Source organism: Procambarus clarkii, chromosome 26, assembly GCF_040958095.1.
Source record: "Procambarus clarkii isolate CNS0578487 chromosome 26, FALCON_Pclarkii_2.0, whole genome shotgun sequence".
Classification (NCBI taxonomy): domain Eukaryota; kingdom Metazoa; phylum Arthropoda; class Malacostraca; order Decapoda; family Cambaridae; genus Procambarus; species Procambarus clarkii.
The window spans coordinates 36144196-36155630 of NC_091175.1; the positions used below are offsets into that span (position 1 = coordinate 36144196).

The following is an 11435-nucleotide window of genomic DNA, read 5'->3' on the forward strand; positions in this document are numbered from 1 at the left end:
GAGAGAGAGAGAGAGAGAGAGAGAGAGAGAGAGAGAGAGAGAGAGAGAGAGAGAGAGAGAGAGAGAGAGAGAGAGAGAGAGAGAGAGAGAGAGAGAGAGAGAGAGAGAGAGAGAGAGAGAGAGAGAGAGAGAGAGAGAGAGAGAGAGAGAGAGAGAGAGAGAGAGAGAGAGAGAGAGAGAGAGAGAGAGAGAGAGAGAGAGAGAGAGAGAGAGAGAGAGAGAGAGAGAGAGAGAGAGAGAGAGAGAGAGAGAGAGAGAGAGAGAGAGAGAGAGAGAGAGAGAGAGAGAGAGAGAGAGAGAGAGAGAGAGAGAGAGAGAGAGAGAGAGAGAGAGAGAGAGAGAGAGAGAGAGAGAGAGAGAGAGAGAGAGAGAGAGAGAGAGAGAGAGAGAGAGAGAGAGAGAGAGAGAGAGAGAGAGAGAGAGAGAGAGAGAGAGAGAGAGAGAGAGAGAGAGAGAGAGAGAGAGAGAGAGAGAGAGAGAGAGAGAGAGAGAGAGAGAGAGAGAGGCTTTATACACCTGCAGGGACAATGATATCTAAACCAGCAACGTATCACCTTCTTCTGCTGGAAATTCTTCACATATTTTTATCCATCCACCAGCCATCGTCACAAATGGTGCCACTATTTCACTGGCATATTTGCTCATAAATGTTACTATTTTTTCGCTCAAGTCCTCCATATTTTTGTCTTTGCAATACAAAGCCATCTGTCCACCAAAAGCATATAGTGCAATTATCCTGCCCCAAGTAATAGCCATCTTTTCACCTTCAAATAGTTCATTGAAAACTTCAACAAATGTCACATATCCAGTGTCATGAGTAATGTCCAATTTTTTAAATATTCCCTTAAATTGTTTTTCGTGACTGTGCACCATCGTCTTGATACATCTGAGGAGTGTTTCTTCAACTTTATCATTAGTTGTCGCCTTTGTCTTCTCCATCAGTGAAAACACAATATACTTGGCTAAACTCTCCGCCTTATTCTCCACGCTCTCTCCTTTCAGTGAAACTTCGGCAATATTAGCTTCATTCTGGTTACATCTTTCTACATTAGGCTCCTGTGTGTGATTACCTCTAATCATGGACAATGATAGTGGTCGTCACCCTCCACCAAAATCATATACAATAAGTTAGGATATAGCTTCTCTCTCTATATATATATAATACATTTACCCCCCCCCCAAAAAAAAAAGAGTGTCAAATTGTTTTCCATAAATTACAACATAAACAAATAATGATTACCCGAAAAATAGTGTACCTGTCTATAAATAAAAAATAATAATGATATATATTTGTTTGATAGCTATATAAAGGAGTAGTATGGGAAAGGAGATTAACACAAGTTCCTGCCTACCCCTGAGTCTCCTTAGTCTTTCCAAATAAGTAATTAAAAATGGTAAATTACGAAAATAACACTTTAGTGTTAACGGAACAGAGTACATTCTCAGTAGAAGTTAGTGAAAATGTAATAAATGATAATAATGATGAATATTTTATTATTATCTTACTTTATTCATTAACTTCTTTTTTTTTGTTACTGATAATATATTATGTATATTTGATGTCATATGATTGGTGTATTCAAAAATATAATGAATATTTAGAGAATAATTATAAGAAAAAAAAGGAGTATGCATATCAACAGACTATATAATAACATTATATAATGTTTCCTCATCAGTGTACTGTTTGTTACTTACTATAATCATTTAATATGGATCTAATTAATACATATCAACAGCTATTATCAAATATTGTATTTTCTCCTTTAAATGGATATAAAAAAAAGAAACAGAGTTCACAGACTCTAGCTCCAGTCCCCCATTTTGGTTCATACAAAAAATCATGTAGAAAATCATGATTTCATGTAGAAAATCATGATTTCTAAATCTTCAAAACCTAATTTCTAGCATCTAATTATTACTAACACCCAAGAGGTCATGTCCTCTGCCTTCATTAACCATTAATAAAAAGTCTACGGTTTACGAACTCCACAGTAATTATTCTTTACATCCTTTCTGGTCTTATAATTATATAAATTTACACCAGTTAGTTTCTTTAATAATTTCTTCTTCTTCTTCAGGTGTCAAATCGTTAGTTATATGAAATATTTCTCTGATTTCTTCTGCTGTCAATTTTTTAATAATATTGGCAAACATTTTGATTCCTTTATCAGTTAGATCTTTAATATTTAAGTAATCAGCTGCCAAAATTATTGGCAACAATGTATCTTGTTCAAAAAAATCAAAATCCCATTTTGAAAATGACATTATAGAACTATCATTATTATTGTGATGGTAACCACACCATTCAATTATTTTTTTTTAAATAATAGTGTTTACATTTGGAAGAGGAATAGCTTCATCATTGGTATCATCACTCAAATCATTTAAAATGGTTTTTATAACACCACTCTGTCTGATAATATCATATTCTACTTCAAAAATATCACCATCACTACTTTGCAGTTTTATGATTGAATAAGGAGGAGGAGGAGGAGGAGGAGGATGTGGTAGAGAGGAATAAGAACTTGTTGCCATTATTTATTTCAGACTTTCTTGACTCAGTTGTAGAAGAGAAATACCCCAAATGAGGGATTTCATAAAATCTGAGGGTTGAAATGAATCGTGTTGTAGTTCTTGGTTGATCGGTAAATGCTTTGAGTTAAAGACTGCAATAGAAAATGTATTTTCATTAAGATGAGACTTGGGAAAATATTGAATGATATAATGAGAACCGAGAAGTTTTAAACTTGCTTCTTTATCATTAAGATATTTTTTACTTTTATTTACTAATTGATGTGGATCCCACTTACCCTTTAGATTTTTAGATTGAAGCTGAGAAGAAGGTATCACCAATATGGGTTCTAAGAGCAAAAAGAGAATAGATGACCAATGATAAGCTACTACTAAACCACTGTCAGCAAGACTGAAGATACTAATAGGGTGGGGTAAATTAAAAACAGGAGGTATTTTAGGTTTTAGCATTGTAGTTGCAATCCAACCTGGATTGGTAACAATTTCAGAAAAATTAGAAATCGAGGTTGGAATAACCCAAGTGCATGGCAAATCACTGGTGAAAAATGAGAAAGATACTAACCCTTTCTTTTTTTTCAAAATATCATAACCTAAGAGCAAGAGTCCTGGTAATTGGCGTAGTCGGCATCTTCCTGCTATATATTCATTATGATTATGGTTTTTATCATTAGAGAGTGAATTATATATTTGGCTACAATATTTGAGAAACATGGTAACAATTTGATAAAATCCTTTATTGTCATGTAGTGGAAGGTAATAATATTCATCAAATTTTGAATTATTCTCTGAGGAATTATTAATACTCCACGACCAACTTTCATAGGAAAAAGGCATATAACTGAAAGCACATTCTTTTAAGGAATTAACTTCTTTTTGACATATAAACATTCTCTATTTTTTTAATATTTTTTTTATATTTCTGATCTTTAGGTAACAAAATAACAAATAAAACAGCTATATATTTTATTATGTTATATTTATAACAATTACAAAATTGACTAAAAATATTGACTAAAAATAGAACATATAACTAACTACATACATAATGAATCAAGTAACCCTAAACAAAACCATGAACACTCTGACATTGTTTGTTTTTTAATATCTTTAACTATTTTCAAAATAATTATTTTTTCTTCTTCTGTATAATTAGCAAGTGTTTTTTTAGAGAACTTGGCTAAATTTCTAAGGGAAACAACATTTATTTGACCATTATATTTATGGTTACATTTATATACCATCTCATTTAGTAAACTCATATAAAGCCAAGAATTAGACATTTCTTGTTTAATACCATTTACAATTTGAGGATAATACTTAATCTCTTTTTTGTGGTCGTTTATAAATTGAAAACTGGATGCATGCCAAGACATTTTATGTAGATTCTGTAGTGTGTAAGCTAAAGATGCTACAAGTGATAATTTATTTAATTCATATGCACCAATAATATTGGGGTGTAAGAAAAAATAATCTAGTTCGTTACTCATCTTTTGATAAATTTCTTGGCATAGATGTCGTTGGTAACTTATCATTTCAAAATGTATTTGAATTTTGACTTTATTCCATAAAAAATGGGTAAATTCCTCAACCTTAATATAAACTTTTTTATCCGTTTCAATTGTTTGGTCTTTTATACGAGGAATAAATTTTAAATCAGTATTATTTATATATTTTTCTTTAATGGCTTTTGTTAACAACAAATCTTCAATTTCTTTTTGGACATAAGTTGGAATAAGTGGGGTAGCACATAACTCCCATACCATATCTCTAATACACATATCAAAATTGATCATTGAAGAATATTTGTTCATAAATCTATCCTTTAATTCTGGTGTAAGAAACATAGAAGTAAAATTATCTATTTCAGAATTAGGTATTATTTCATATATTTCAACCATTTTTGTTACTTATTCTTCAGCTCCTCTTTGTGTTAATGGTTCATATACATACTTCTTTTATACTATATACTACTACCCATCTAATAATGTAAATATACTACTACCCATCTAATAATGTAAATCTCTATGACTTTCAAAATATCCAATTTCTCATATAAATTAATTATCCCATATAATATTTAGGATCTTAATTCTTTTTTCTCTTGTTCCAAAATATACAATTTCTCATTTATATTATTCAATAACGTATTTATTTTCTTAATGTTTTGTTCTCTATTACTTTCCATAACAATATCCAATCTTTCATTTATAAAATTCAACCTGTTATTTAGGATATTAATTCTTCCGTCTACAATAGCAAATTGTCTTGATATAACTTTATCATGTAAACAACAACACCCAATATATTTTTCTTTTACTTGGATATTTTTGGGATTAATCTTTTCTATAAAATTTCCAGATTTTGGTTTAGCTTCTTCATTTACCTCTTGATTTTGTTCTTCTTTAGAAAACGTCCGTTTTCGCTTCTTCCCACCTTCTTGGGACGTCTGTCGGTCTTCAATGGGGCCTCCTGTCCTTTTTAAGTTGGTTACACTTTTCCGGGGCTCTAGATTTTGTTCTTTAGAAGACTTCTTCCCATCTTCTTGGGACGTCTGTCGGTCTTCAATGGGGCCTCCTGTCCTTCTTAAGTTGGTTACACTTTTCCGGGGCTCTAGATTTTGTTCTTTAGAAGACTTCTTCCCGTCTTCTTGGGACGTCTGTCGGTCTTCAATGGGGCCTCCTGTCCTTCTTAAGTTGGTTACACTTTTCCGGGGCTCTAGATTTTGTTCTTTAGAAGACTTCTTCCCGTCTTCTTGGGACGTCTGTCGGTCTTCAATGGGGCCTCCTGTCCTTCTTAAGTTGGTTACACTTTTCCGGGGCTCTAGATTTTGTTCTTTAGAAGACTTCTTCCTCGTCTTCTTGGGCCGTCTGTCGGTCTTCAATGGGGCCTCCTGTCCTTCTTAAGTTGGTTACACTTTTCCGGGGCTCTAGATTTTGTACTTTAGAAGACTTCTTCCTGTCTTCTTGGGCCGTCTGTCGGTCTTCAATGGGGCCTCCTGTCCTTCTTAAGTTGGTTACACTTTTCCGGGGCTCTAGATTTTGTACTTTAGAAGACTTCTTCCTGTCTTCTTGGGCCGTCTGTCGGTCTTCAATGGGGCCTCCTGTCCTTCTTAAGTTGGTTACACTTTTCCGGGGCTCTAGATTTTGTTCTTTAGAAGACTTCTTCAAAACAAAGTTTTTTTTTTTTAAATTTGTCCATTTTCACATGTTTCTTCTGGAGGTGGTTATTATTTCATTCACCCGATGATTCTGGAAATGAAGCATTAATTTAATAATATAATTTATATATTTTTATCTCAACTATTATATAAGAACTTACAAAAGCTTATTTTTTATACAATATTATGGGTCTTCATTTCTTCAACAAATGTTTAACTAATACCAAGATAATGTTAACTGTTCAAAATGACAAAGAGCTAAATCAATATTTAAAGAAATTCTTTCCTTCAGGTCTTAGCCATTTAAAATATATTGGGATTGATGGTTCAGTTTTTTTCCATGCACATACCATAAAAGGGAAACAAGTTGGAACAATTGATATCAATGCTACAGCCCAAAAAGTATGTAATATAATTTGTGCCTATTGTGATATTCTCATGAATTTACTAAGTAACAATAACACCGATGATGATGATGATCATAATACTAATACTAATACTAATACTAATACTAATAATAAGGGAAGAACTTGTAATAATATGATAATACACTTTGTTATGGATGGAAAGTCTCTCTTTACAAAAAATCGTAGCAATCAACAAAAATCTGACCCCTTTTCCATTCTTTCTCCCCATGAAAAATTATCCTTAGAAAAATGTACAATTGCAATGATAAAAAAAAAATGGACATTCAACATCCTAATATCATATTTCTATTATCAACTGAATCATTACCTTTTGATCAACGAAATGAGGGTGAAATAACTCTATTTCGTTTTATTAATAAAATTTTAAATAAAAATTCCCGTTACATAATTATAAGTAATGACTCTGATATATCAGCAATGTACATTCTTCGAGAGGATGATCGTGTTATGTTGGTTATCCCACCATATAATGGACAATCATGCATTGGATTAAACAATTATAATCATATTATGGTTAAATTAAATATAAATTCTCAACAACTATTTAGTTTAACAGTATTGTATTTTATATTTTTTGGAAGTGACTATAATTTAGGTCTCATATCTTGTTGGACAATCAGTAAACATGACATTTTAAAAAACGCCATTTTACATGAAGAAACAAATCTTGTTTCAATATTTTAATCAAATGAAAAGATGTCGTTCAACTAAAAATGAAGCAATCATATGGCAGGAGTGGGGGGATTCTGTAACATACCAAGACTATTTATTTCTTTTTAAATTAATTGTATATGAAGCAGTTCATAGTGCCCGATATTATAAATCATTAGGGAAAAGTAATCCATCATTATTAAATTTATATTCAAATAATCACATAAAAGTTTTAACTAAAACTATAAAATTAATTAAATAATAAGTAATTATTTATTACCTGTTAAAAACCTTAAGACAATTATTGTATTGAGTAGTAATATTTGTTCCAAATTCATCCTGAGGATTGAAATTCACATATATTCTAGGCTTTATTACAATGGGTTGTCTATGCCGATTAATTATATGGGCATGTCTCTTTTCGCGACTTACATTTTTATAGTAACTGGGTAAAATATCTTGAAGTTTACAAAAATTTAACTGGGATAGGTTGGTCGTATGAGAGAGAGAGTATTTTAATTGGGAATTATGAACAATAGCAGTTTTAAATAAACGTTTGGCTTCCATCCAATCAGATAAATTTGTAAATGTCCATAATATGATCTTGATTTTATCTTTAGCTTTAGGAACACATTTCCATTCATTACACCATACATCGTTAATCATTAGATTTGTTATTATATAATGCAAAATATCAATAATTAATCTTTCATTACACACAATGAAAACTGGACGTTGAATTATGGAAAAAACATTGTGTTCAGTAGCAATGGTTTTAGCAGCAAACAATAGGCATTCAATCACCTCATAACCAGCAATATAACCTGGCAAAGAGTACTGGTTGGAACATTTTTCTATAATTTTTTTATCATTCGAATTATATATGGCAAGTTTTACAATTCGACAATAATTTCCAGTTTTCTTGTTATGCAGACTCATACCAACTCCCTTGTTAGATATGTAGAATATGCTTTCCTGATCATCTACAGGGATATTTACATTTGTCTCATGTAATGAATATTCAACATATATATACATATCATGGGCCATAAATGGAAGTTTAATTTTTTGTCTTTTCAATACATCTGCCATTTTAGGAAGATTGTGGTGGTGGGGAGGATTGGGATGTTTGCTGCTGTGGTGATGACTGAGAGGTGAATGGTAATTGGGTATTGGGAGATTGTGGTATATAAGGATTTTGATGAGTATGGGTGGGGTTGACAGTGGGAGGGGGAGGGGGAGGAGGAGAAGGATGAGGAGGAGGAGAAGAGGTAACAACACTTGTTAGAGGAGGATGGGAATGATAATAACAGTAAGGAGAAGTGGGGGTATATTGACACTGACATTGATAATAAGAACTAGGGAATTGTTGATGGGGTGAATAATGGAATGAAGAGTGTGTATGTAGGGGCAGTTGGGTTGGTGGTGGTGGAGGTGGTTGTGCATATATTATGGGTGGGATTGTTTGTGCAGAATTTGTAAGATTTTTTAGTTTTTCATCAAATAATTTACTGATTTCTTCAGCCCTCTTTGTTGATTCTTTTAAATGAGCTTCTTCATTTAGATGCTGACAATTTTTAATGTAATCGTCAATTATATTTAAAATTACATCGTTTCTCAATATTTTTGGTCCACTCTAAAGCTGGTCTGGCAGGGAAAACAGGAAGACTAATCAATAGTTGTGTCAAAGAATTAATAAGAGATTCTAGAGTTTCTTTGGTAACATAATTTAATGTATCATTATCTGTGAGAATGGGTAAATTTCCCGGAATTAACGTAGTATTTAAAAATTTTGTAATGTCATCAGTAGAATTGATAGGAAACTGTAAAGGGTTAGTAATCATATCATTCCCAACAACTTTAAAATTTATTAGATTATTAGAAGAACTATTCATGTTTTAGCATAAGATTTTTTAATATGATAAATAATATAAAAGGTATTTATTAAGACTATAAGTTATAATTATTCCAGCTGTCCTGAACTGAGCTCGGACTGGGGTATCTCATAATCATGGCAGATGATACTAAATCCACCCTTATTACATCTCCAATTGAATTAATAGACAGACTAGGAAAAGAAATTATTTATTATGCTGACAAATGTTTTTTGGACATACCCCAAGTTAAGATTTACAGTTTGTGTATGGGTTCCAATTGTGTGCAACTTAAGTATGATATTCGTCTAACTGCAAATGCGGTATCCCCTAGCTGGATATATGATCCAATGGAGCATGAGGATGAGGAATATGGTCATTTGGAATCTGAATTTCGCAATGCCCATATTATACTTCTTTGTAATCTAAGTGAATCAATACTAAATTCTATTTTGACAGGTTCTCTTACATTGAAAGATGTTAGAAAAACATTGCTTATATATAAGTTTGATGAGACTTTGTTGGATTTTGATGTTAGCCACATGGATGAAATAATTAAGGAACATCCCATTTCCTATAATCGAATTCCATATACCTATTTGGATTACTCATTCAATGGAACATCAATAAAAGAGGTTTGGGGAATACAAAACTCCCCTGAAAATATTTCTAAAGACCACCACCATAGAGAGTCATTGGTTTTGGATAAATACAAAACTATTGTCAGTTTGTTTAATAAACACGAAAACCGAGAGGGCACTTTGACAGTTATTACTGGTTTAATGGCCTCAGGAAAATCGTCTCGACTTTTGCAACTTACTGAAACACATTGCAGAGAAAATAAAAATAAAACCATTTTGATTTTGCCTAGATGTGTACAATTAAAACAAATAAAATGTCGATCAATAATTCCGACTGAAATCCAAATCCGGAGTGAAACTTACTTAGATTATAAAGACTATATTCTTCACTTTGATACTATTTTTATCGACGATGCTCATTTGTTTTATCCAGAAAATTTAACTGAATTTGTTCATGTATGTCAAGGTTGTGGAATCGATGTGATAATTGCAGGACTGAGTGTATCATCATTTAGAAATGATACATTTAAAGGTTTTGTTTTTTTAATGTCTCAGGCTAATAAAATAGAATTACAAACAACATCCTGCACTCTATGTAATTATCGTACAGCCAAGATATCATTTCGGTTTAATTGGCGTAAACCAAGTAATTTTGTGGGTGATCATCGTAAGTATTTAAGTGTGTGTTCTCCTTGTATGATTGAATTAGCACCATACTTTCTATGTCTTGGAAAAAGTAATTTTGACCAAAGTGATTTGGATAAAATGTGTGGTACTATTTTATAATTATTTATATATATTTCTAATATATATACAGTTTGAAAATTGTTATTATCAAATGACACATCCCAACATTAAAGAATTTATTAACCGGGTTAAAACAGATGGACATATATATATATATAAAAACAAAATAATTAAAATTAAGCATAAAAATGAACTCACTGTAGATCTTAAATATGATAAAGAAAATGGAATTTTTCTGGATGATGACGGTATAGTCTATTTCCCAGAAGTAAACAATGAAAATATTAATTCACAAATAATTAGAGTAAAAAGTAATCAGGTTCCATTATTTAGCCACCGTCCACAATTTATTTCACAAAAGAGAAAGAATGAAGATAATACTGAAATTCCTCCGAAAAGGCAGGAATCTTTATAATAAAGCTGATTATAACTGAAATAGTTTATCCGGATTCCATCTTTCGATATTAAATTTATCACACTCCAAATTTTGAAAAAAATAAAGTCCATTTTCCCCTTCAACTATTTTTGTTGATATTGTAAACAACATTTGGTTGTACATGTCGCTAATATATTGACCTCTAAATTTTACAATAAACATTATATGGCATAAACTATTGTAAATGTTTTTGTTGAGGGACAGAATAGGACTATTTATCAGAATGTTAATTTTATCTTGACTCTTACAAATATACTTAAATGTTTGTATATTTTTGTTTTGAAACATTTTAAAAAAATTCACATCATCTCTAGTTACTACTTTTAAAGATATAACACTAAAAATGTTATAAATATTGTAAAAATAATACATAGAAATACAATAAAGACTTAAAACATAAATGAAATATTTTAAAATAACGTTATTAATATTACTACTATTATCAACCAACATTTTCATTACATTTACAAAATATAATTTAATTATATTATCCTCTTCAAACATGAGGTAGCTATTTACAATCTTATTAAATCTCTTACTACTGAAGTTATTGATTTCTAAAAGATTATTAACATCAACATCATTTAGACTGATACTACTACTGATGCTACTACTGATGCTACTATCACTATTATTAGATTCTTCCTGGTTTATAGGTCGAAATACTTCATTAACATATATAGAAAGGGGAGGTGGCGTTGTTGGCTGTTTGTCATCTGATTGTCTTTCCATTTCTTCAATGTACTTTATTAATTCGTAGTCACAGGGGTATGTTTCCTGGCACGTGAGTCGATCTATAGTCACAGGGATATATTTATATTCCCTGGCCTGTGGGTATAGTAGTCACAGGGGAATTTTTGGGATTCCCTGGCGACGCAGTTATCGTAGTCAAGAGGGGTAGTGGGGCTGGGTGTTGGACCATGCACAGCGTGTGGCTCTAAGGAGATCAATGTGTTAAAGGTCAAATCAAGTCGAGAGAGAGAGAGAGAGAGAGAGATTAAGTATTAACCACATACGTAATATATA

General features: G+C 31.7%; 1 protein-coding gene across 1 annotated transcript; it reads right to left on the reverse strand.

Annotated features, from left to right (window-relative positions):
• Window positions 1-534: 534 nt before the first annotated feature.
• LOC123750929 (bcl-2-like protein 2) lies at window positions 535-11141 on the reverse strand. Its single transcript, XM_069331639.1, has 2 exons — window positions 10949-11141; window positions 535-785 (listed from the first exon to the last, which is right to left on the reverse strand). The coding sequence occupies exons 1-2, from the start codon at window positions 11139-11141 to the stop codon at window positions 535-537; spliced, it is 444 nt and encodes a 147-aa protein (XP_069187740.1).
• Between the last annotated feature and the right edge of the window lie 294 nt (window positions 11142-11435).

What these genes read in the sequence shown, in the direction of transcription:
- LOC123750929 (XM_069331639.1), bottom strand. Translation starts at nt 11,141, where the DNA reads ATGGAAAGACAATCAGATGACAAACAGCCAACAACGCCACCTCCCCTT. An exon ending in AGAAATCAATAACTTCAGTA is followed by an intron (nt 786 to 10,948) that starts GTAAGAGATTTA and finishes CATTTGTTGAAG; the next exon opens with TTTTCAATGAACTATTTGAA.